The following is a 25,092-nucleotide window of genomic DNA, read 5'->3' on the forward strand; positions in this document are numbered from 1 at the left end:
CACGAAGGGACTGAGCAGGGTTAAGCATTTACAGCATGCGAGGCGCATTGGGCTGAAGGATGATATTAGTTTCAATAATTAGATTCCTGAAACTTGTAAAATGTAATTGACATTTGATGATAAATAAAAGTTGTTATTTATTTATGAGTAAGGTGTTACTATCTTGTGTTGATTGTTTACTATGTTTCAATTTTGCATGTTTTTACTTCCAGAATAATTATGTTATTATTCAAACCATCCACAGTCAGTCAAACTTTGGAAGTAAGTATTGATTTAAGACTGTCATGAATTTGGCTTGTATGGTTTGTCTAAAAAGTGCTTTAGACAATGCAATGGTTGCTACAACATTCATGAGTACTCATAAGGGCTGAGTATTGGATCCAACCCACGCTCACTTGCATCATTTCATGGAATTTATCTCGAGTGATCGTGAGACGGTAATATCATATAAATCTTCAAACCTAGAGATATGAGTTGTTGACTATGAGTTGGTTATTCATTGATTGTACGAAAACACATTGGTAACTCGATGTTATAAAACGTGCCTTTGTGAATAATTCAACAAGTAGTTAGTACAAGCATATCAGTCGAAGTTTATCTGTTCCTTCTAGAAATAGAAGCGATATCTGGGCCCTTCGATGATTTGGTTTTGACCTATGTACCGGGCCCGGTCAGAACCTAATTGATGTGTTCAATTTAGTTCTATGTCGAAACAAATCAGAGATCGAGAAACAAATGCTGGACAATAAGCAAGACCATGTTCCATGTGTTTGTCCGGCTGATATCATGAGAACAGAGGATTATATGATCACTTATCTTAAATGGCATATCATCATCATCTCAGTTCCGAGAGACTTTGAAAGAGCTACGATTGCTAGTCGGATTTTGAAGTCATATTTGCAAATATAGTTATTAGACTTATCCAAGTGGGAGACTGTTGGATATAGTGTCTAAGTCCATAACTTTATTTGGTATGTACTTGACCCGACCCGGCATGGTCCATTTGGGTTGCATGGCATTGCAATATTTGGATAGACTAAATGAGAGAATAAGGCACTTATGATTATTAATATATTATAAGTTCTAATATATTAATAATAGTATTATTTAATTAGTATTGATCAAGTATTAATCTAGTATTAATTTGGTGATCAAAGTGAGACTAATTAAATATATAGGGTTGATTATGACAATCATCAATTCTTTTATGGTGGATTAATGATCCATGGTTTATGGGTTTGGTTATAACCATATGGAGCTCCATGGATAGTCCATGGGAGTTACAAACCCATGGGTCATGAGAAATCAAGAGTCATGACAATTAAGGGCATTCATGTGTAAACCCTAATTATGACAACACTATAAAAGGAACCCTATGGCTAGCAAAATGGTGACCTAGTGAACCTAGTGTTACTAGAGAGGGCATAACCGATTTTGAGTGCTAGAAGTATTATCTCAAGTTATTCCAAGTCTTGTGGTGTTGTGTGAAGCATTTGAGGCACAACAATTGGGGTGCTAGGCTCACAAAGTCTTGAAGGAATCCAAGCAACAACAAGGTATGTATTTATACTAGTTTTATGTTCTATGTAATCCCCATGCCATGCTAGTTAGGAAATAACCTTGAAAAGAAATTTGCATGTATATAGAGAAAACATAGATTCAAGGTTATTAGGGTTGCATGTACACTTAGGAAGTGTTAGAATGCTCAAAAAACCCATCACGAGGATCCAATGACTTGTAGCGCCATAGTGGCAGAGTAGATGGAGCAGTATTAGATAGCCGAAGTTTCTTCGGAAGTCGCTGGGAGCGACCAGGAGATTGTGTTGGGAGTAGCGACCGGTGGGAGTCCGGTAATCCAGATATTAATAGATTAGTGGGGACCAGGGTGGTCTCGGTTCATCCGGAAGGCGGATAAGGGACAGCAAAATTTTCAGTTAGTGGCAGTCATGATAAGAGGACTATGGTATAAGACAGCTAATTGACTGAGGGTACTACGCCTCTCACAGCAGGGTTGGATAATCTAAGAGGGAAGGGTTTGACCCTGTTGCGCAGCTCTCGTCTGAATCTTAACCGTTGCAGGGATGAATCTTTTACTCGAAGGACTATCTGATCCATTCGCTGGGATGGGTGCTCAGCACGAAATTGTAGTAGTAAGAAGTATTCAGTGTGTACCGGCAGTAGTGGCCAGCACTGGGAGTGACTGGACTGATGGATACCGTGAAGGCTATGCCTTTAACATTGTTAGAAGAGAGGATTAGTTAAGGTATGCTGCCTCGGGAAGGTCAGAAAACGCGCATGGAAAAGGGGGTGAACCCCTCGGATGCCCAGTATAAGTACTCGGGGAGTACCGGAGGATTGTCAGACGAGTAAGTTGCGTTCTCAGAATCGACGGGATTAAAGTGCACCCGAGGGTATTATCTGCAAGGACTAGCTTTAGTTGGAATGATCGGACAGGAAGGCAGTAAGCAGATTGCAGGATAGTTGGCAGTAGCGGACTTCGAGGACGAAGTCTAGTTTAAGTGGGGGAGAGTTGTAACGCCCTGTTCTAAATTACTCAATTATAGAATTTCAGAGGCCAAGGCTAGGGGCGTTCTAGTCTTTTAAGAGTCCTAGAGGTATTATTTGAGAAGGTTTTGGGTCGGGGGAGTGTTGTTAGACGCGTAGAGCTTCTCGCCACCTTTCCATGGATTTAAAGTTCATCGGAAACGGATCTAGAATGAAGGAGTTATGACACTTTGAAGATATTGACATTTATGGCCCTTAATGGAAAAGTTGACAAGGCAGTCCCTAGCATGCACAAACTGCACGCGTGTTTAGCTGGGTACGCCCAGCGTAAGGCTGGTGTACGCCCAGCGTATCGGGGCAAAAGATCGCGGGTTTTTAAGGCGTACGCCCAACGTACGAGAATTACACCCAGCGATGAGTGGACTCGGCGAGTCCGCGCTGTAAAGTGAAACCCTAAATCTTAGGGCCTAAGCCCTATTTAAAGGCCCTTATGGCCGTCATTTGTGGCCACTACTCCCCTGTGAAAACCCTAGAGAGAAAAGAGAGCTTAGAGAGCATTTTGGAGGCTAATTCTTCATCCTTGGTGTGATCTTGCAAGAAGGAGTGAGAAAATCCAAGCTAGATCGGTTGTGGAGCTTGGATCTGTGTTGTTCACACTGAGATTCACGTTTTGAGGTACAAGTTCCTTCCCATTTCGTGTATTTGATAGATTCCTTGAATCTAGGGTTTCCTTTGCACAATTTTGAGTTAGAGTGTGAAGCATATGAGGTCCCTTTGGGTATAGATGATAGATCTGGACCTTGAGAGGTCCAAAAGGTCCCAAGCTTCCAGATTTATGAGGTTTCATGTGAGCCTTGAGAGTAAAACCCCATTTTAAAGGTTATTTCTCCATTTTTGGTCTTATAAGCATTGCATGAACGTAAAGTTTGAACCTTTATGTGACTTTCGAGTGTTAGAAGGTTGGATCTACTGGTTGGTGAAGCAGATCTGACCTCAAAAGATCGTTTGAGTGTTTTCATGGGAGGAACTCGCCGAGCCCATAAGGGACTCGACGAGTCGAGTCGGGTTGCCCCGCGATTCGCAACCTGTGATAACCCGTTGAGTGTAGGGTTGACTCAGCGAGTCGAGTGAGGACCAGGGGCGAAGAGGACATGTATGTACTCGCCGAGTCACACGAGTGCACTCGACGAGTCTGGTCAAAGTTTGACCGTTGACTTTTATTGACTTTTAGGGTTTGGTCAATGTTAGGGTCTTTGGGCCATGAGAGGGGTAAAATGGTCTTTTGCCCTTCTGAGAGTACTAAGAGAGGGATTAGTCTAGCCTTGAGGGTTGTATTGATTAGAGTGCTTATTCCATGTGATTAGGCGGGGGCTAGACCAGATTTTACCGAGCTCGAGATTTACCGAGTTACCCGAGGTGAGTCTTCTCACTATACTTTACCTAGAGTGGTAATTAGAGTTATGTGACAGAGTATCTTGTATGCTATTTATGTGATTGTGATACACTGCATTATTTCTATGTGATTCATGCCGTGTATGTTCCAGAGTTTACAGAGTTAGAACCGGAAGGTTCACAGAGTTAGGACCAGAGGGTCCACAGAGTTAGGACCAGAGGGTCCACAGAGTTACAGCCTCGAGTGGCTAATATGTGTTATATGTGGTATTTTGGGGAACTCACTAAGCATTTATGCTTACAGTGTTGTGTTATGTGTTTCAGGTATCAGTGAGGATCGTGGGAAGGCGCCGACATGATCAGTACACACATGAGAAGTTTTATACATTATAATCTTGGGATTGTGTTTCTATGGATTGATATGTGATACAATGACATTTTTATAATATTTATGAATGAAAGTATGTTTTTGAAAATGTGAAAAATTGTTTAAAATTTCGGTGTTACAATAGCACTGTGGGTTTAGTTAAAGAAGATACATTTGTTTTAAAACATGATATGTGATATTTGTTTTGACTTGTACAAACATTAATTAATTTGGAAAGGATGAAAGTTGAAAGCTAGGGATTTGATTTTTTTTTTATTTTTTTTTTCACATAATGATCAGGTTAAGTAAAACTTATGAGGTAATTCCAACATAATGCATACGGTAATTGAATCTTGAATTTCAATTCTATCGGAATGTAATCACGAATTCCAATTCTGTTGGAATGGAATATGAATATTTTCTCACTGATTTATGCATGTTATACAATCTTGGTTATTGGTTTTGGTGCAATTCATAAGTCCGCATATTTTTCCAAAGGAAATTAGTTTTTTATTTTTCATTTGCTAATGCATTATTGGATTCTAAACTACAATTTGGTTTTGTTTTCACAGAAGTTGATGCTTGAAGAACGGGCCACAAAATTGAAAGTGATTCTTAGCAACATTATTCTTTTAGAATGTATTAGTGTCTTTGTTAGATTTTGATGTTTTCTTTCCCGATTTGAAAGTTTTTTTAGTTTTATTCTTTAACAATAAATGTAATTCTTAGCAATTGTTACCCCTATTCTATAAGAATTAATGTAATTTTTCTTTTTATTCTTCAATTGATGGTTCAAGAACTTTTTTATTCTACAAGAAGTTTTTAAAGTCATGATCAAGAAATAGGTTCACGAATATTTTTATTATTTATGGTTCAAGAATATTTTTATTTTTGAATATACTCATAAACATATTCTGTCAGAATGTCTGAATTAAAAGAATTATAATTCGTAAAATCGGATTTTTAAAATTAATAGAATCATATGATCCCTTAAAATATGTAATTTTCCTTTATTAAATCTATATTAATTGACTAAAATACCCTTGTAATTAAATTAGATGATATTTTTCAATTATATTTAATTCAATAATATGTATTAATCACTTTCTTAAAATAAGTAAAATGATTGACCCACAATCATTCCTACATCCACACAATAATTAGTTAGAATACAATAACCTAAGCATATATATATATATATATATATATATAATAGTCAAGAGGGTTGAGACCCGATAAAAACTTTCTCAGAGCAAGTTAGAGATAAGATAAGGGTCTCAACCCTATTGACAATCATTTAATGGCCACCTTCTTTGGTTCGATTTAATCGGGTTTTTTACTTCAAAAATATTAACCAAGATTGAATCGAGTGATGTTTGGTTTCATCGAGTTTTGGTTTTATTGATTCGATTTATTTGTTTTAGTATTGGCTAAATGTGAATTTTTTTTATTTAGGTAAACTTGCATTATCTTGGGTATATAGGTTACATGTGTCAAATTCAAGAATAAATGACACATCCAAAACCTACAAAGGCCAACGAGAAGTTGAAAAAATGAAATGACATATTCTTTGAAGGAACTTCACATTCGTTTTCTTTTATGAATGTTGGCAAGATATTGTATTTGTTTAAGGAACCTACAACTTTTGTGTTTTAGTTGTATGTTTTTAAAATTATATTTCTTTTAGATGTTGATTTTTATGTATTGTGTGTATAGTTGTTAGGGGAACTTTTGCTTATTATTATGCGCTTGTTAATGTAGTTTATTTGGCTTAATAAATGATTTCAAACGTTTGTTAAATTATGTATTTGGTTGTACATTTTTTATGTTGATTGTTGAACATTTCAGATCATTTCGGATCAATCATTGCAAAAAATATATATGTTATATTAAACTGTTACCCATTGAAATTGCCACTTTAGTGCGATTGAAATTAGAAATCCGGATGATACATAAAAAACCATAATCAAATTTATTATGGATTGATTTTTTTTGTTACCGTTAAAAGTTAGACTTCATTCGTAAAGTCTTTCGATCGATGGTAGGAAGAAACATAACACGATGATTATTCCAAACGAATTGCACGTCTCATAGTCATGGGCGGTCCTACAATGGGGGCAATTGCCCCCACAACAAAAAAAAATCATTAAAAATATGTTTTTTTTTTCAAAAGAAATATATTTTAATCCTTCAAAATTATATATTTTGACTCTTCAAAAAAAATTTGCCCCCCATAAAAAAGTTATAAATTTTTTTTGCCCCCTCTTCGGAAAATTTTTGGGTCCGCCCCTGCCCATAGTGTTCTTTTTTTATTTTGTTTTGACTTCATTTTCATTTTTTTTCGCTATGTTGCTCGTTGTGCACGACATATTAGTTTTTTTTATATGAACATAACAAGGTATATAAAAAATATGACCCTTAAAATTTGGAGGTCCTGAACTATTGCTCAAACCGTCTTACCATTGGTCCGACCCTGAATGGATCAACCCATCTAATAAAGCCAAACATTAAGTCGCCCTTAATTTGAAAACATGGTCGGTTGTTCTTAGATAAAAACTCAAAAGTTTAGTAGAACAAGAACAACATAATGATTTCATACTTGTTAGTGGACTTTATTGTTAGTCTTATTCTTGTTGTTTAGGCTCTTTAGTTGTTTAGGCTCATCCGTGTATTATGTGGCCTCTTGTATTGTTTTACTATTTATATTGTTTAATGAATGTGGCCTTTTGTATTATGTGGCCTCTTGTATTGTCAAGAATGCATTATTACAAGGTAATCTTGAAGAAACTGTGTACATGAATCAACCTCCCAGTTTTAAAGATCCTGCCAAACCGAATCATGTGTGTCTCTAACGCTTTCTTTATGGTCTCAAACAAGCACCTCGGGAATGGTTTCACAGATTTTCCATGTTCATCGCTCGCATGGGTTTTGTTCACAGTCGCTCAGACTCTTCGTTGTTTATATATCGACATGATTCTCAGATTGCTTATCTGCTTCTCTATGTAGATGATATTATTTTGACAGGTTCATCTCAAGCTCTTATCTCACAGATCAACACCACTTTAAGTGCTGAGTTTTCTATGTTTGACCTAGGGGATCTTCATTATTTTCTGGGTATTTCTGTCGTTCGTGACTCCAAGGGTTTGTTTTTTGTCTCAAACAAAAGTATGTTTCATAAATTCTTGACCGAGCTGGCATGTTGCACTGTAAAACTGCCACTACACATGCATACTTATCCACCAAACTTGATGGTACAGGACCTAGAGTACAAGACCCAACTTCATAGCGCAGTCTTGTTGGAGCTCTCTAGTATATTACCTTTACTCATCCAGATCTTACCTATGCAATTCAACAATTATGTTTATTTATGCATGATCCCAAGGAACCTCATTTGGCTGCCCTTAAGAGAGTGTTGTGCTACGTTCGAGGTACAACGTCTTATGGTCTTCAGTTGTACTCCCACTCATCCATGGATCTTACTGCCTACTCTGATACAGACTGGGCTGGTTGCCCTTCTACCAGGTGTTCTACCTCTGGATACTGTGTGTTTCTCGGTAACAACTTACTATCTTGGTACTCCAAACGTCAAGGGACCACCTCCTGATCGAGTGCTGAAGCTGAATATAGAGGTGTTGCTAATGTTGTTGTTGAAACCTGCTGGTTACGCAATCTCCTTTGCGAGTTGTCTCATTCTCCTCAAAAGGCTACTATTGTTTATTGTGACAACATCAACGTTGTTTATCTTGCTTCCAATCCAGTTCAACATCAACGAACCAAGCATATCGATATTGATATACATTTTGTTCGAGACCAAGTTGCTTTGGGTCAAGTTCGGGTCTTGCATGTTCCATCTTCGGCTCAATATGTGGATATTTTTACTAAAAGCTTGCCTTATCCATTTTTTCTTGATTTTCGTAACAGTTTGAACGTTCGATGCCCTACCGTTCACACTGTGGGGGACTGTTAGTGGACTTTATTGTTAGTCTTATTCTTGTTGTTAAGGCTCTTTAGTTGTTTAGGCTCATTCGTGTATTATGTGGTCTCTTGTATTATTTTATTATTTATACTGTTTAACGAATGAGAGAAGGGTTACGGGAAAATATTGTGATTACAATACTTGCATTCTTAGACCGAAATACCATCTTGTTTGGACCATATGGCTGTCCTCAATGACTAAAATGTTCAAGGGTTAGATTTAGGGACCAAAATTAAAACAAACACAATGCAATAAGGACCAAATATATAGAAGACAACATTTTTTTGACCCAAACAAAAATGCATACCACAAAGATCATTTATATGGTTTAGTATTTTACTCAACAAATTATAAGTTTTCCAATTTAATGAATATGATGAGTTTACGCACATTGCAAGAAGATTATGCACGACTATTTTAAAATAGATAGAACTTAGAGGGGTATATAGTAAGTAATATAAACTACAAGGGAATAACTTAAAACTGATCGGACTTTATATACAGCTAGGGTTTTGGCTCGCGCACCCTACCAGTTCCTTCGTCTCTCTAATCTCTTCATAGCAGCAGCTGCAGGTATATCTCTCGATCTCAGGCTGATTGAATATATTGTGAATTGATGCGATGACATTTGGTATTCTTGCTTAATTGTTCGTTAATCTGAACAGATATTTTGTTTAATTTTGGATACTACTACCCTGTAAATCTATATGGTTGATAGGAAACATGTGTAGAGATGAAGAAACTCTAGATTGTTTTAATTTCGATTTTGACATTAATTTGAAAATCAAGGAAAAACTTTCATTGGATTAGTCGTTTTATATTCGTTTTGAGTAAACTACTGGTCATTTTTGCATTCACTGAACACTTGGTAGGCAACGTTAAAGACGGCGAACGTTTTAGGTTTTCTTTATGAGAATAGCTTGGCATAGCTCAGAAGGTAGGAATTGAGGCTGATGTATATGCTTCTGATCGGCATTCTTTCCCCATCATCAAATATGTTTTCATTTTTTTATTTGATATTCTACTTCAATTGATGAATGTGTTTGATATTCTACTTCAGTTTTCGTGAATGTGTTTGATATTCTACTTCAATTGATTTCCATGAATGTGTTTGGTATTCTACTTCAATTGATTTTCATGAATGTGATATGGGATTGGTTGTGTTTATAATATCTCTGACTTAGCTTTCTTTTTGAAACAGTTTGACAGAAGATTAATCAAACAGAACAAAATGGCAGGGTATGTTAAGTTGTTACCAATTCTTCTTCTTTAGAACAAGATATAAAACTGTTTTTTTTTCCCTGTAGTTATTTTCTATCGATGAAGATTTTAGAGTTTTAAACTTTTTTGCTCAAATTATATTACCTTTTTCAGTGAAGAGGCTGTTGTAGTACCAGTGGAGGCACCTGCAGCCCCAGCAGCAGCTCTTGGGGAGCCAATGGACATCATGACAGCTTTGCAGCTTGTTCTAAGAAAGTCACTTGCTCATGGAGGCCTTGTGAGGGGTCTTCATGAGGCTGCAAAAGTTATTGAGAAACATGCTGCTCTTCTTTGTGTATTGGCAGAGGATTGTAATCAGCCTGACTACCAAAAATTGGTCAAAGCACTTTGTGCTGACCATAATGTCAGCTTAGTAACTGTTCCAGCTGCAAAGACTCTTGGCGAATGGGCTGGCGTAAGTTATTTCTTTCTATGTGAAAGGACATTTTGGTCTTTTTATGCTATAGATGTTGTAAGATTTTTTTATTTATCTGCAGTTGTGCAAGATTGATTCGGAAGGAAAGGCAAGAAAGGTTGTGGGTTGTTCATGCCTTGTTGTGAGGGTATGTTTACACATTTATTTCGAAGATATGTTGTAAATCAATGGGATTTTTTTATTGCCTTTGTGAATTTATTTTTTTGAATGTTTTTTTTCAGGATTATGGTGAGGAGTCTGAAGGACTTCACATTGTTCAGGAGTATGTGAAATCCCACTAAGTATTTGAGAATGGATCGAAACTAGTTGGTGGGAATCCAAAACTTTGTTTTATTTTTCGACTTTTGTCTGTTTGGAACTTTGTTTTAGAAAATTTTGAATGGTTTTATAAACATTAGATTCCAACTATCCAGAGTTTCAAGTTTTAGTTTTTACTCTATTTATGTGACGCTGCTTGTTGAATCATGGATTAAGAAATGGCTTCTTTTTTAACCAAAAAAATTGAAATTTTGAAATTTTGTTTAATTAACTAATGTGTAAGCTAATGCAATGTTGAAAACAAATCGTTCAAATTTAACATTTTTAGATATAGAAATAAAAATAAATATACTATAAACGGCTTGTCATTTTAATATAGATATGTATTAATGCTCACTTAATATGGAATGCATGGTTCTGATAAATGTTATGTTGTGTTCCAGCATCTATTTTCTCAAACAGATTTAACGACAATCAATGCTCAAATTTGTGCAGATATTTTACTCTCGCCACTTACATGGGCAATAGATTGTATTTTTTTATCTATAAAATGTTTTACATTTTTTCCCTATAAGGCCAAGAGATGTCGATGATGTGGATGGCATTGCTGGAGGCAAACATTGTCTCCCATTGCAGGCATTTTCGAATGGCAATGTCGGGCTGCATTTTTGTGTGGCTCAAATTTGAACAGCAATGTGCTATTCTATCCCACCCAACGGTGATATTAGACATTTATATAAACATTTATTTCATTTTTTTTTAACTATAAATATTTAAACAGCTACCACATTTTTATACCAATCTCACTCACTCTTTCAAATTTCTCTTATTTCTCCCACTCTGTACAAACCAAACTCACAAAAAAATGTTGGATCCATCTCGAAGAAATGGTTGGCCGATTAGTATGGGGCCGACTATTTTGAAATCGATGGAACATGTGATGGAAATTTTAGAAGAAGAAGATGAAGCTAAAAATTCAGAGCAGATGACACAAACTAAGTTGCTAAAAAACCATTGGGCTGCTAACGACCGTCTTATGGCATATTATTACAATGACGCTGCTGTTTACGAAGGTCATATTTTTCGTCGACGGTTTCGAATGTAGAAAGATTGTTTCTACGCATAGTCAATGAAGTGACGAACATGTCTCATTTTATCAGCCATCCCGAATAGGTGCCGAAGGTTTTAGTCCACTACATAAATGTGTAGTTGCGGTTCGTCAGTTAGCATACAGTGGCGTATTGAATAGTTGGGATGAATGTTTCCAAATATATGAGTGGGTTGAACACGAAAGCCTCGAAGAGTTTTGAAGATGCATTATCGCACTTTACGGTGCAATGTTTTTGTTTTAATCTACATCTGCTAATGTTCAAACAGTACATGCTCTCCCATATATTCATGGATTTTCTGAAATGTTTGGAAGTTTAGATTGTCTTAATTGGGAATGGAAAATTTGCCCTACTACAACTCAAGGTTTTTAATTTTTATTTATATTTTTTTAATTTAAAGTAATGTTTTTTTTAATCTTAATTTTAATGCTATGATCTTTATTATTTAAATGTTTTTTTTTTGAATTGCAAAGGTTGGAGGCATTGTTAGGCACCACAACATGTCACCATTATATATGGATAGTTAGACATTGAATGGTGGCATCCTACATATATGACACCAATTGTTGGAGACATTGTTAGGCACCACACCCGTTTTCAGTTGCTCTAATAAAAAGAAGTACACATGCCAAAGACTCTCACTTTCCGTTCGCCGCTTTATCAATGGACTAATAATCAACTAGTTTTTCGTTAAACCGTACGAGTTTTTCAGTTATATTTCAATCGGTTTTTAAAATTTTTAATCGGTGGCGTTTGCTCGTTTTTAACCGATTGAACCGGTTCAGTTCTTTTAAGGTACATGATCCGACTCGATCCGACCTCCAAAAGTGTTGTTGATTTTTTTATTAGCTTCACTTAATTTAGGAACCACATGATTTTTTGTTCTAGATTTGCTACTGCTAATAGCTAGTAATTTTTATGCATAATAACAACACTTTTCGCTACTGTGTAACTGTAAACCTTGTATGTTACTTATTGTTGTATTTGTTATATTTATGAATGTATGTAAATATGTTGATGTCATACGTTGCAATAATGGATAAAGAGTCCATATTTAATAAAAAGAACAAAATACTTGATTATTTCGGACAACTTGCCTATTTCAAACAGGGAAAAACTATGGCAGTTGCCAGTTGCACCCTTCATACATAAACACACAAAGAGAAATACATGTTACAATTTAATTTTTGGTATATGTTGTGATGAATCCGTTTATGTTTGGTTAAGTGGGGATTTTTTTTCATAAAAATAACTAAATAGCTACATTACCAAAATAATAATTGAAGATTTAGCAAAAAAATATGCACTAGAAATATATTTATGAAGAGTTTCAACACGTTTCCATATTATCTAGATATATTTTGACTTTACCCAGACTGTTAATAAGAAGATTCAACATTTTAATTAGTGTTGTGGATATAATCAGCTTACAAAGTATGCCCTGAAACAAGCTACAAAATTCATGAAAAAAAAAAGAGAGAGGGGAAAACTACATGGTCGCTTTGCTTTCGGTTGTTGGGAGGTATATGCCTTCTGCAGCCAACCAAACATTATCAGCTCGTTTCTCCCTTACACCACAAACCTACATAAAAGCAATGTTATTTATTTTTTATTTTTTCCATAGATAGATGAAGTTTAAAAAACAAATTTTAATTTGATAAGAGCAATATGATTGATTACCTCTTGCTGACCACCAGCAATGCGACTGTATTTCTTATTATGGCTGTGTAGAAATCCGTTTGTGTCTACATGGAGAAGCCTTATTCTTTGATCCTGTCTCCATGTTTTCCCGCCTCCCTCAATTTCAACTCTTCACAAAAAAAAAAAAAAAAAAACAAAACATTTTAACTTCACAACATAAATTTATAACAACCAACAAAACTCGATCTCACCTCCAATAATCTCCTGTATCTGAATTACCATCATCTCCAAAACAACTCACCTACACAAAACCTCAATTACTTAAGTTGCAGCTTTTTAACATGATATTAAGAAGAAAAAAATCAAATCCAATCCACTAACCTCTAGGTTGCCAGATATTGGTGAAGCATGTAAGTGACTATGAAGCCACTTCCTAGTTTTCAAGTGTTGCAACCGAATGATGGTTCCAGTTTTTATACTGTCCCCCAGTTTCACAGATGTATCTGGTTCAGGTCTAACAATCTAAACAATATTATATAAACCAAAGAATCAGAATAAGGCATTGAAATGAAATCAAACATATAAAATAGATATGAAAACATCCATCAACATACCCAATAGCTATTGGCATCATCCACATTTGGAAAACCAGTTACAGATTGCTGTCCACTGCCAGATCCATATGGCACATCATGTGAGTGTAGTCTGAACTTTGTCTTTTCATGCATCAACTTGATCACCGACCCGTAAGTAATCTATCATATATATTCACTTCCAAAAAATGAGCCTGATTGCAAATATATTACTTATGTTCCAATAATAAGCATGAAAATCTTGCATGATTGCTTTGATGACTACTTCAAGTGCTTACTTTTTGTTATTTTCTACTATAGTAGTTAATTGAAAAGATATAGAAAGCATGCTTTCAACCATTGTAACTGGAGGGCTATTGTTTTGTTGGTGATTCATCTTAAACTGCTATGCAATATCCAGTTATTCCATCTTAGATACTGTCATCTTCTAAACTTCTTAATGTACCTGAATCAGTTTTTGAACCTAAAGTTCTTAATGTACTGTTAATCATTTTTCTTCTTTCCTATGAACAGAGCACATTCACCTACAGATTGACTGATACACACGCAAACAAGTGTTACTAAATTGCCTAACAACAATAATATCTGGATTAACAATTACATTCAATACAGGAATGAGAAAAAGTCACTTAAACTCTGAGGCCAAACCTGCTGCTTCCTCAATTTGAGATTGATATTAGATTATGTTAAAAAATTTTGGTTTATCCCAACATTCTTTCAATTTAGTTACTAAAGGCCAGATGTAGTTAGCATCTTCCTCAAAATTTCAGGATCCATGTCAATTTTGAACCTGAAGTTAGTCTTAGGGGAAAATTTTCAAACAAGTGTGATTAAAGGAACCAAGTAAAGCAGGAAACATATACAACCTCATGTTATCAATTTGTAATTAGATCATAAATAAGCTAATTACCTCGACGCCTTCGGAAGTAGCAGCATAGACAGAAGATGAGGCATAATCTGAGTCTAGAGTTAGGACGAGAAAGAGAGCGAGACCGAAGAAAGAAAATGCCATTACGAGTAGAAGTAGGATGAACCAAGTTCGTTGCCAAATCGGTAAGTCAAGATCGGATTCAGAAGAAAACGACCGGCCTATCGTTTCTTTGTAGATGATGTGCGTAGGTTCCGATGAACTAGACGATGCGGTTCTTCTTCGTGAAAGATTGTTCCTGCTCTGTTGCTGTTGCCCTGACGGTGAAGGAGAAGCCACGACTGTCGGTTTTTCTCAGGTCGGGGCTTGCGGCCGGGGATCCAAAATGCCGATGGAGAATACACCGGTCCTTAGAGAAAACGTGTTGTATGATCTTGCTTGCTTTGTGATGTCTTGGGAGAACATATAGAAGTCTTGTGGTTTTTGACTATGGATTCTTCAATGGCGGTACCACGTAGGTTACAGTCTTTCAACCAATGGCACCGTTCCATGTCAGATTTAAAGCCACTTGGGACTGGATGTTCCGATCATTTGGAGGGCAGTTTCGTCTTTTAAGTGCATAAATTACACCCGAACCTCTATTTTGGAGTAAACTATACTTATGTCCATTTGGTTCAGGTAATCTACGAGTTTGGTCTTAATGTATATATTTTTTTAAAAACACAAACAGTCTTTATGTTTTTGTTGTGTCCTTTTCATACATAAATAAACTATTTTTTCCATACTAATTTCTTTTTTAATTTATTTATTTATTATTTGTTAAAATTAAAATGGTCTCACATTCTTCCTTACTCACCCTTCTTCTTCCGTTAGCCTTTCTTCCAACTCCGATGATTTCACAAAACCTTAGATAACCACCACCGAATATTTAGGGTTTGCCATCGGAGAAACTATATACCATTGTAATATGTGTTTTGGTAAAAATTAAACAAAAATGATTTTTTTCCCATGTGATGGATCTAGCCTTCAAAGAAGGCTTAACCAAATGTGCAAAAGAAAAAAGATCTTAGCAGGCTTAAAGAAACCTACAAAAGAATCTAGATTAGCATCTATCAAGAGACTAACATGGAACCAAAATTATAAAGGCATAACAACAAAGTAGCATTTAGATATCAATATCTACCGATTGATTATATACTTTCTACATCTTTTATAAAACCAACTAACAGAATAACAAAACGTCAGATATCATACTATTACCCCACCAACGGACAACTTTAAACCAAACAACTTTTGAAATTTTACAAATTAACTAATTTATTGTAGGTTATCTTTGGTAGATAATTTATTGCTAGAAGCTCTCCACCTAAATATCTCTTATATACTTTTAAAATTATAGATTTTCATATTTTTTGTGGATTGATTAATTCCAAATCAATGAACAAAAAACCCAAACATAAGTTATATGATGGAGTAAAGAAAAGGGATATCATTGAATCCTCGATGAGATATGGTAGTAGATGGAGATGGGAAAGCTTATCAGTTAAGAAGATGATAGGAGATGTACGTCGGCTTTGAAGTCGGTAGTAGATGATTTTTAACAAAGAGGGTGGGATGAGAGGCGAAGATGAGTGACGACAGTCCATCAAAATCATCGGTGGCGGTGGTCTTAGGAGGTGATCAGAGTATGGAGGTGGTCCTTTACGATACATAAAAAGAGATGATGAATGACGACATTCATATATTGTGACATCCCCATTTTCACGGCCAGAAAAGACCGATTTTGTTTATGCTTTATAAAAATCAGAGTACTTTTAATAAAAATGTTACGGAATTTGTTCCCAGTAAAACATGATAAATACGTTATCAAAGCATTTCCGAAGAAATTTATTTTTATTCATTTTAAAACATTTGGGATGTCATCGTCAATACAGAAACATAAGCATAAACAGAACTTACATTCATTATCACTAGTGATCTACACCTCTTTAATCTCTCAGTGTAATGTAACTTCATATCGACACCTGTGATAGAAATAAGTTGGAGTGGGTCAGGTTGGAAAACCTGGTGAGTACATAAGGTTTTCAACCCACAATAATATAATTATTATGTTTAAACATCAAACAATCAACCCAATTACTCATCCCCATTATCTTCTTTACTCTTAAGGATCTACCCTAAGAATCAACTATTCCTCGTTCATTCATTCCTAAGGATCATCCTAAGGAATCGGCACGAAGTCCATCGTCACCGGGATTTAAGCACTAAGTTTGCATAGTCGCCAGGATTTATATAACAGGCACTAAGTCCGCATAGTCGCCAGGGTTTAGGCACTAAGTCTGCATAGTCGCCAGGGTTTATACAACAGGCACTAAGTCCGCATAGTCGTCAGGGTTTTGGCACTAAGTCTGCATAGTCGCCATGGTTTATACAACAGGCACTAAGTCCGCATAGTCGCCAAGGTTTTGGCACCAAGTCTGCATGATCGCCAAGGTTTAGAGTACACCGGGTGAACACATCGTTCACAACACCTACAGGTTGCGAGCATGCTAGTGTTCCACTGGACTGTCTAGAATAGTCCGTGGTTGTCATCCATACTCTGCTAGATGACGGGGCCATCATTTGGGAAAGGCTTCTCACATCGTCCACCTCTCACACTCACCTCGTGGTCTATAACACCTCTCAACTCATCATCCAACTCATATGTCATCTACCCATGTTTTACCCAACATATTATGTAGATATAAATACATATACAGTTTAAATCATATAAAACTTGTATAAAATCGTTCCTCCAGCATAGATAGCAAGTATACAAATAATTTGCACACATAGCACGTAATTTATATAAAATACTTCATATCTATGTGTAAGATGAAAGTAACTATGCACTCACTTGAAAATGTGGTGATTCCGAACTCAGACAGCGCTTCGCTTCTTAAAAAAAATAATTTGCACTAGAGTTTAGTCTATTATTCGCCGAGACTAATTAATAGTCTAGCTATTATTACTATTATATAAGCGTTAAACAATACTTATATAACCCATAATAATAGCCCAAGTACTTATTATAAGTTCCTAATAACGTTACTATAATTAAATAAAAGCTATATTAAAAATAGTATAGGCGTATCTCACTTACAGCGGGTTTTATAGAAAACCGGGCTTTGCTTGGAGCAGCGTTCCCGAGCCGAAAATCTCTTCTTCTCGGAGCCTTTGAGCACTCCGGGGATTCCACCTCGTGCTAGGGAGGTTCCCTAGGCTTTTCGGGGGGTTTCGGGGCTAGAGAGAGGTTCTAGAGAGAGAGTAAAGAGAAGAAAGAATGGGAAAGGTGTGAAGAAAATGAGGGTGGGAGAGGTTCTATTTATAGGGTGAAAAATGGCTGAACTTGGTGCCACATGTCACCATCTAGTGGCAAGACTTGGGGAGAAAGCAATGGCCAAGATTGTGCCACATCACCCATTTTCGCACAGCACACTTCCGACTTCAAAAATCCGTAACTTTCACATACGACCTCCGTTTTTGACGTTCTTTATATCCACGCGTAGGTAAAAATAAGATCTACAACTTTCATTTTGACTCCGTCGTCTAATTCTCGACCAATCTTAAATTTAACAGTACGAGGAGATTATACTGTTAAATGTCCGCGTAAAATTCATAACTTCTACATACAGACTCTGTTTTCGTCTGTCTTTTTACCGTTGAGTTCCTATTAATGAGATCTTCAATTCTCATTTAGGTCGCGTAGGCCAAAAACCGCTCGATCTAAAATTCGAGTTTCGGGCTGTGCACTGCTAAGCCAAATCTTAGAAAATTCATAACTTCCTCATACGAAGTCAGATTTGGGCGTTCTTTTTTTGTATGTTCTCGGTTTAACGTATACTACAACTTTTGTTTAGATTTCTAAGGCTAAAAAGTCCTCCATCGTAAATTCACTATTTACATCTCCCGGTGTCATGCCGGTTTTGCCATAAAACTTCGACGGATCATAACTTCTTCGTTATAACTCGGATTTCAACGTTCTTTATATGTACCGAACCCTTGAGACGTATTCTACAACTTGGTTAAGATTATTTATTCTAAATAATCTTTTGTCAAAAAAGTCGTTTTCGACCCCTATTATCTCTAAATTGACTAGCCCGGATCTGCGGGCGTTACATATATCACGTTTCAAGGCGGAGATTAGGGGTGGGATGGATCCAAAATAAACAATAAAAACAAAATAAGAGCAAATCAGTCTTTTTATGTCAGAGATTAAGCGTATAAAAATTATCAGGTTTTTTCCCATAAAACCCTCCATTTTGATTTTTTTTTTTCGTTTTAGACTTTTTTTTTTCAAAAAAAGACTCAACTTTTATCTTTTACTTGTTATCTCAGCATTTGAGTCGGTTACCAACATGTAAATTAACTTTTTTTTTCATAAAAGACCCTATATTTTGCATTTTTTCCTGTTTTAGACTTAAAACTATTTTTTTTTTCAAAATAAACCCTACTTTTAATATGTTCATTGTTATTTCATTAATGAAGCCCATTACCGATACGTAACTCTATATCCCCTAACTCACATGTACCAAAGTATTAATCAACTAAAATAATAACCGATTCTAAAACCCTAGGTCATGTTTATGCTTCTTCTTCAAGTTAAGAATATAAACTTAGTAATGAATGCTGAAATAAAATTATGTTATTGTGAGGATGAAGCTTCTCTCATGTCCCAAGGTTGTTTTTACAAAATTTATTTTGGTTTCAAATGTCATCCCAAAGCTACTTTCACAAGTTGTGATGGTATCTTTGTTTTAACTAAGATAGCTTTCAAGTAAGTTGTTATTTTTACCTTTAAACACATTTTGTCTCAAGTATTTATCAATATTTTGCAAGGAGTACTAAATTTATTTGGCATTGTATGTATGGAGCATCTCATACATTAACTATTTTTTTCTTTTTTTTCTTTTTAAATTTTGTAGCCTCCAACATTAGCTATTTTTTTCACCTTTGTAACCTCCAACATTAATAAAATAAAAAGAAATAGGTTAAAGTTGAGTTTATTCTTAAAAAAAGTTTAAAACGGAAAAAAATGTAAAATGTAGGAGGTTTTTTATTAAAAAAACTTAATTTAACTATTGGTAACCGGCTCGAGTCTGAATAATAAATAATAGATACAAATTGAGTATTTTCTTAAAAGGAAAAAAATAGGTCTAAAACAAAAAAATCAAAGTATGTAGTGTGGTCGAAGGTTAAAAAAAATTAAGGACTAAAGGCATAGTTACCCAAACCACATGAACCATTCACATAAGTAACTTTGTTTTACAGGAAAAATATAAATCAAACTAAATAAATAAGATTTTCCCAGGATTAATATAAAAATCAGTCCATATAACTATTAATTTCCTAAGTCCTTGCTACAAAATAGGCTTTTGGCCTTGGCTATGCAAAATGGTTTTTTACATTATGTAGTGCGGTTGTAAGATAACTTATTTTCAACTTATTTTTATGTTCGAAAAAAAATTGCTTATAAGATTTTTTTTAAAGACACCAACTAAAATGTTTTTCAACGAGCTTATTGAGTTTTCTTAGTTCTTTGAAATACATGGTTAGAAAAACTCAAACAAATACATGGTTAGAAAAACTCAAACTTCTACATGTCATTTTACATATTTCATTTAACTTAATAACTAATACCAAAAGGCCAATGGCCTACCGGTAAGTAGTGACCCTTTTATATGAGAGGTCATGCGTTAAAGTCTCGGTGGAGACATAAGTAGTTATTTAGAAATAGGTTAGTTGGTTTGTTGTTTAAAAAAAAAAAACTAGTTAACTCGTTTTATCAAATGACATTATTTATTTAGCACTAATCTGCCAAAAATAGTCCTTTTATTATATAAGACATTTATTTATGTTATCTTTACTTTTAAAACATATAATTTGGTAAATCTCTGACGATCTAAGATTTCCTTTTACCAATATAAAGTTCTTTTTATAGTAAAAATAGTCTATGAAAAATCCTACTACAAAAAACACTTTTTTTTTTTACCAGAAACCTAAAGTTTTCACGGATGAACAATAATTTCATAGTTCAAGCAAAATTACTATTAACTTGTGTGTGTGTGTGTGTGCGTTTTTTTTTTCTTCATTTTCGTACTTCTAAATTTCAAATTCGTTGGTCATAGTTGCTAATATATAATTGTAGTAATATATTCTAAAAGTTAATGAAAAAACATGTCTCTCAACTTGTTTCATGTTGATATTATTGATATGCAACAAGACAACACTCAGAAAAATAAGAGGCAAGCAAAAGGGTGTAAAGAATAACATCTCACAATCATCATCATCATCATCATCATATTCTCATATGTATGTGTCATTTACTCTACAATCTACAAAAAGCATGGCATTAATACAACAATTTCTACACATACATTCTTGCAAAGGCAATTACTTACTTGTTCCCACATCAACAATTTGTAGCAATGCCAATAACTAGTCGCTAGTCACTCACCCGATAAAGTCAAGTCATCCATAACCCTGGTTATGGTTAACCCCAACCCATCATTCTTCACATCATTTGTGGTCCCCGGTCCCACGACATCTACTAGTGCACATTCATGGAACCTGAAGCAACTAATGAGATGATCGTTTGTAAGTCCAGCCACCTGTAGAAAGGAGTAAACGACTGTGGGGCCCACGCCACGCAAACCCCGTTTGACCAGGTCTTTGCTTATTGAGTCTGCTTTTGATGTCTTGATTGGGACTTGACGTGGGTATCGGAATTTGTTCACGATGGGTTTATGGTTCACAAACCCCCATATGTACTTGTCAAACGACCCCAACTCATCCGCTATCTGTGCACACCATTTTTCACCAAAAGAAAAAAAAAACACTCATTTTTCACCATAAAAGTAGAATGGAACTTATGCAAATTTGGTGAAATTAATTTGTAGATAACGAATAAAAACAACAAGAGATACCTTGCAAATTTGGCGTGCATTTTCAATAATTCCTCGTAATTTTACTTCTGAAAGAAGAGAAGCAGCAGGGCTCCCTGTTGCTGCTATTTTCTTATCATTCAACTTTGAGACAGCAGTTGGGTCAAATCCATGAAACACATCTCTGTATATAAATACACGCATGTTTCATTTCAAATTAGACAAGAAGGTATTATCGATTATGGAACTCAACTCATATGTTAAGAGTTTTCTGTTGCCAAAAAATACATACATATAAAATAATGTGCATACTGCATACCTAAATAAATGCCTTTTGCTGAGAATAGTGGGCCACGTGAGTTCAGCCAATGCAGTCGATAAACTGAGTAATTCAAACAGTTTCCTGAAAGATGTCATACAATATGATGCTTAGAGGAATGTTCCAGAATTTCATTGAAAATTTGATAAGAGACTGAAAACTGAATCTTGAGGTGCATACTTGTCGTCGTGTACTGGGACTCCCCATTCTTCATCATGAAAAGCAGTATAACAAGGATCTTCAAAAAAGGAAACATACAAATTAGGAGTTGTTATAAAGTAAAATTGTAAATATATATTTTAGGAGAGGAGAATTACAATTCTTGATTTGTTAGATCAACTGAAATAACGAATAATGCTATATTTCTGTTTCATTGTCATACAGACGAATATTTTCATGAGCAGCTTTGTTTTAGGAAATTTTGAGGGATAGAGAGAACAACAGTAACAGAAACAGACACCATTAATAATGACAATGATATTGCTAATAATATGGAAGAGGGAAAGAGAAATTACCCAAAAAGATGCTTCCCCCATATATTGTAATTTGTATTTTCTTTAAAGACACAATTTTTAAAAGGCTAAAACAAAATGACTTCAACAGCTCTTTTCAGCATTCTCTTTAGTTTATAGTTGATTGTAGGCATTTACTGTTTATGATCTTTAGGTAGCATGCATTTTAATATAGACCATTAACAAGAAAATAATATAAGTCACATGATGTTTCCCAGAAGCTAGTCTTAACTTTCTTACACATTTCGATTTTATAATACTAATCACAATGTCACATGGTCATCGCTATATAGCAAAGAAGGCAACAAAGGTATTACTAACTAGGAGCTTACTCCAAAAAAAAAAAAAAAGGCACCAATATTAGTAGATATTTTACGAGGGGATTTTCAGGAACAAAAATACAACTTGGGACTTGGGAGAGAGATTATTCAAGTTTAAGATCTCAGATTTGGTTAATGCACAAGGTATGAATCATGCATGACTTCTGAAACTAAGAACACACAAAAAAAAAAGAGAAGATCTGTATTTACTCCAGTCTAGTTGCACAAGCTGGATACATGCATTATAAAGTTGAGTAGCTTTCTATTACCAAGGACTCCAACATCAGTAAATGAAGCTACTGGATGTTGTGGTAGTTATAGTTAGTTAAAGTTGATCTCCATTGACTTCACTCAAGCCTTTAGTAGTTTAGTTCTACAACCTCCCAATAATAAGAGAGTAATCTACACCCTAAATCTTAAATGAGTTAACACATGTATGCTAATATAAAAAGTTTTACTATCACTATATCAGAGAGCATAGATTAATCTCTAGCTACATTTTGCCTGAATCCTGATTTTACTTCGTGTGTACTATTTGACTTATGAGAGAAGTAGGAGACATCATCCAATAATACACCTAAGCCCTCAATTGTAATCCACTTCAGGAAATTTAGTGGGGTCTATGACTTAGAGGTAGAATGCTAGATATGTAATAGCGCAAGGAAGACCAACACTCTTAGCTGATACCCTAAAAATCTAAGACTTTTTAAGAGTCATAAAATATACAATTATCTATTTTAAGTAATAAACTATGTTTGAGAATAAACAACTGAAACATAAGCAACAATCAGAAATCTAAGGGACCTTCACATGCTTATGAACACCAATTTAATCATTGTAACATTTCAAAACAAATACTTCAACTATAGTTTTAAGATAATTAAAATGTCATAAGCAATTTAATAACTATATTCTTAAGGGGAGTTCCTTGTACCCTAGTCTTTCATTCAGTAATTCGTAACAAGCTACACATTCCAATGAAAAATAGCAAAACATACAAAGCTAGTTAGAGAGCTCAGGTATTAAGAGTGAGAGCCATACCCGTATTAGCAGTAACCCAAGCACATCTCTTCCGTCCCAATGAAGCATCAGCTGAAGATTCCAAAGAACTATCAGTCTCCACAACAACATTTTCAAGTTTTTCACCTCTTGCAACACTCTCAACTTTTCCAGTTTTGGAAACTGCTTTCAAAGCATTATCAAGCTTTCCTGTTTTCGGAACAACAGATTGCTTACCCCGAATCGATGTAGGTGTCACACACCGCCTTCTAACCTTCCCAGTAGACGCTCGACTGTGTGAAGAATCGGAAGAGGCGTCCGATGAGCATGACGCATTCATCGATAAGTTCGACTTCAACAACTTAGAATCCTTATGCTTCAAAATTAACGGAGGCGGAGGTGTTATTGATTTAGAATGCAGAGGAGAATTGACAATAACAGTGACTGTCGACGGAGATTTCTTAATTTCCTCCGGTTTTCCGACTTTACTCTTAGGTTTCGCAGCCGGTTTACGCAATTCCACTACCGATCTCGTCTTGTTTCCCGCGGGCCCCAGAACCGGTCGTGGTTCTGAATCAGCACCATCCATCGTCAATTGCGCAACTCTCGGCGGCTCCGACATTCAAAATTCAAAATGCAAGAGTTTATTTAAGCAAAAAACCTGCTAGGGCACGAAAATTGACGATTCGAGAGATTTCACATAGATTTAAAAGTTCATGTGCACATATAACGAAAATGCATCAATCGAAACCCTAGCATGAGCACAGATCAACCAGCGACTTCACGGCGCCGACGACGGCTAGGCGGAGCTCGGTAGTTAGGGGGAGGAAAGCAAGGACGGCTGAGATGTTTCTAGAAGGACCGGAGTTATGACCTGCTCTAAAGTCCAATTTGGACTTGTTTAAATTTAAATTTGAAACCAAACAAAAATAAAAACTGCGTCGTGTCATCTGTTGAAACGACGAGACTGGAAACGTTTGTTATATGGTCCACGCCTTCTATGCGTATTTTGCCATCAAAATGACAAGAATGCCCTTTCAAGTTGACTCGAGTGTTTAAAAGATGTTTTGACAAGTGTTTTGAAAATCACGTGATACGATTTAATGAGATGTAAAATACAATGTATAAGACAATTTATGAATTTGTTCATGCAGTGTAAAATTATAATGGTTAGATAATTATTTGTTTTATTATTTTGAGAAATAACAGATAAAACTTATATGTTATTAAAATTATTCATATTCAATATAATGTATTACAGTTTATTTGTTTATCGTATTATGCGACAGTGTTGGAAGAGACATTTTCTAGGATTGTACTCAATGATTATGGATTGAAGCATGTTGCATCTCCATTGTAATTTTTTGGTGACGTGTCACATTCTTGAAAATATATACTTTATTAAATTTGATTGTTTGTGATTAATGTTTAATATAATATATCCATATTTTATCAAATATTAGAAGTATTTATGATATTAAACAGAATAAACGACAGATTTCGTTCTTGAACTAATATATTAATCTACAGGTGTAGGCTATAAGATTATTTTATGTAGTTTTGGTTCAGAACAATCAATGGATCCCAATTTAATACACATGACTCTTATATTGT

The 25,092-nt window shown here is 35.2% G+C and overlaps 3 protein-coding genes across 3 annotated transcripts; 1 reads left to right on the forward strand and 2 right to left on the reverse strand.

Moving 5' to 3' along the window:
* The first annotated feature begins 8,726 nt into the window (after window positions 1–8,726).
* Window positions 8,727–10,344, forward strand: LOC145115573 (small ribosomal subunit protein eS12-like). The gene is made up of 5 exons (XM_079051883.1): window positions 8,727–8,813; window positions 9,442–9,479; window positions 9,615–9,915; window positions 9,998–10,063; window positions 10,158–10,344. The coding sequence occupies exons 2-5, from the start codon at window positions 9,472–9,474 to the stop codon at window positions 10,215–10,217; spliced, it is 435 nt and encodes a 144-aa protein (XP_078908009.1). The 5' UTR covers window positions 8,727–8,813; window positions 9,442–9,471; the 3' UTR covers window positions 10,218–10,344.
* A 2,246-nt stretch (window positions 10,345–12,590) lies between these two features.
* Window positions 12,591–14,917, reverse strand: LOC145116984 (stromal cell-derived factor 2-like protein). The gene is made up of 6 exons (XM_079053279.1): window positions 14,448–14,917; window positions 13,559–13,699; window positions 13,326–13,466; window positions 13,196–13,245; window positions 12,984–13,113; window positions 12,591–12,885 (listed from the first exon to the last, which is right to left on the reverse strand). Exons 1-6 carry the CDS (start codon window positions 14,547–14,549, stop codon window positions 12,793–12,795), a joined length of 657 nt encoding a protein of 218 aa, XP_078909405.1. The 5' UTR covers window positions 14,550–14,917; the 3' UTR covers window positions 12,591–12,792.
* A 5,787-nt stretch (window positions 14,918–20,704) lies between these two features.
* LOC145116688 (uncharacterized) lies at window positions 20,705–24,422 on the reverse strand. The gene is made up of 5 exons (XM_079053017.1): window positions 23,521–24,422; window positions 21,828–21,885; window positions 21,648–21,731; window positions 21,371–21,512; window positions 20,705–21,244 (listed from the first exon to the last, which is right to left on the reverse strand). The coding sequence occupies exons 1-5, from the start codon at window positions 24,098–24,100 to the stop codon at window positions 20,894–20,896; spliced, it is 1,215 nt and encodes a 404-aa protein (XP_078909143.1). The 5' UTR covers window positions 24,101–24,422; the 3' UTR covers window positions 20,705–20,893.
* Between the last annotated feature and the right edge of the window lie 670 nt (window positions 24,423–25,092).

This window comes from Lactuca virosa, chromosome 5 (genome assembly GCF_052849685.1).
Source record: "Lactuca virosa cultivar CGN04683 chromosome 5, Lactuca_virosa_CGN04683_v6, whole genome shotgun sequence".
NCBI classification, from domain to species: Eukaryota; Viridiplantae; Streptophyta; class Magnoliopsida; order Asterales; family Asteraceae; genus Lactuca; species Lactuca virosa.

Coding starts and splice junctions, on each gene's coding strand:
- LOC145115573 (XM_079051883.1), top strand. Junction 9,916..9,997: donor CTCTTGGCGAATGGGCTGGC/GTAAGTTATTTC, acceptor ATTTATCTGCAG/TTGTGCAAGATTGATTCGGA. Junction 10,064..10,157: donor GTTCATGCCTTGTTGTGAGG/GTATGTTTACAC, acceptor GTTTTTTTTCAG/GATTATGGTGAGGAGTCTGA.
- LOC145116984 (XM_079053279.1), bottom strand. CDS start 14,549: ATGGCATTTTCTTTCTTCGGTCTCGCTCTCTTTCTCGTCCTAACTCTA. Junction 13,700..14,447: donor CTACTTCCGAAGGCGTCGAG/GTAATTAGCTTA, acceptor TATATATGATAG/ATTACTTACGGGTCGGTGAT. Junction 13,467..13,558: donor ATGATGCCAATAGCTATTGG/GTATGTTGATGG, acceptor AATATTGTTTAG/ATTGTTAGACCTGAACCAGA.
- LOC145116688 (XM_079053017.1), bottom strand. CDS start 24,100: ATGTCGGAGCCGCCGAGAGTTGCGCAATTGACGATGGATGGTGCTGAT. Junction 21,886..23,520: donor TTGGGTTACTGCTAATACGG/GTATGGCTCTCA, acceptor CCTTTTTTGAAG/ATCCTTGTTATACTGCTTTT. Junction 21,245..21,370: donor ATGCACGCCAAATTTGCAAG/GTATCTCTTGTT, acceptor TGGTGTGCACAG/ATAGCGGATGAGTTGGGGTC.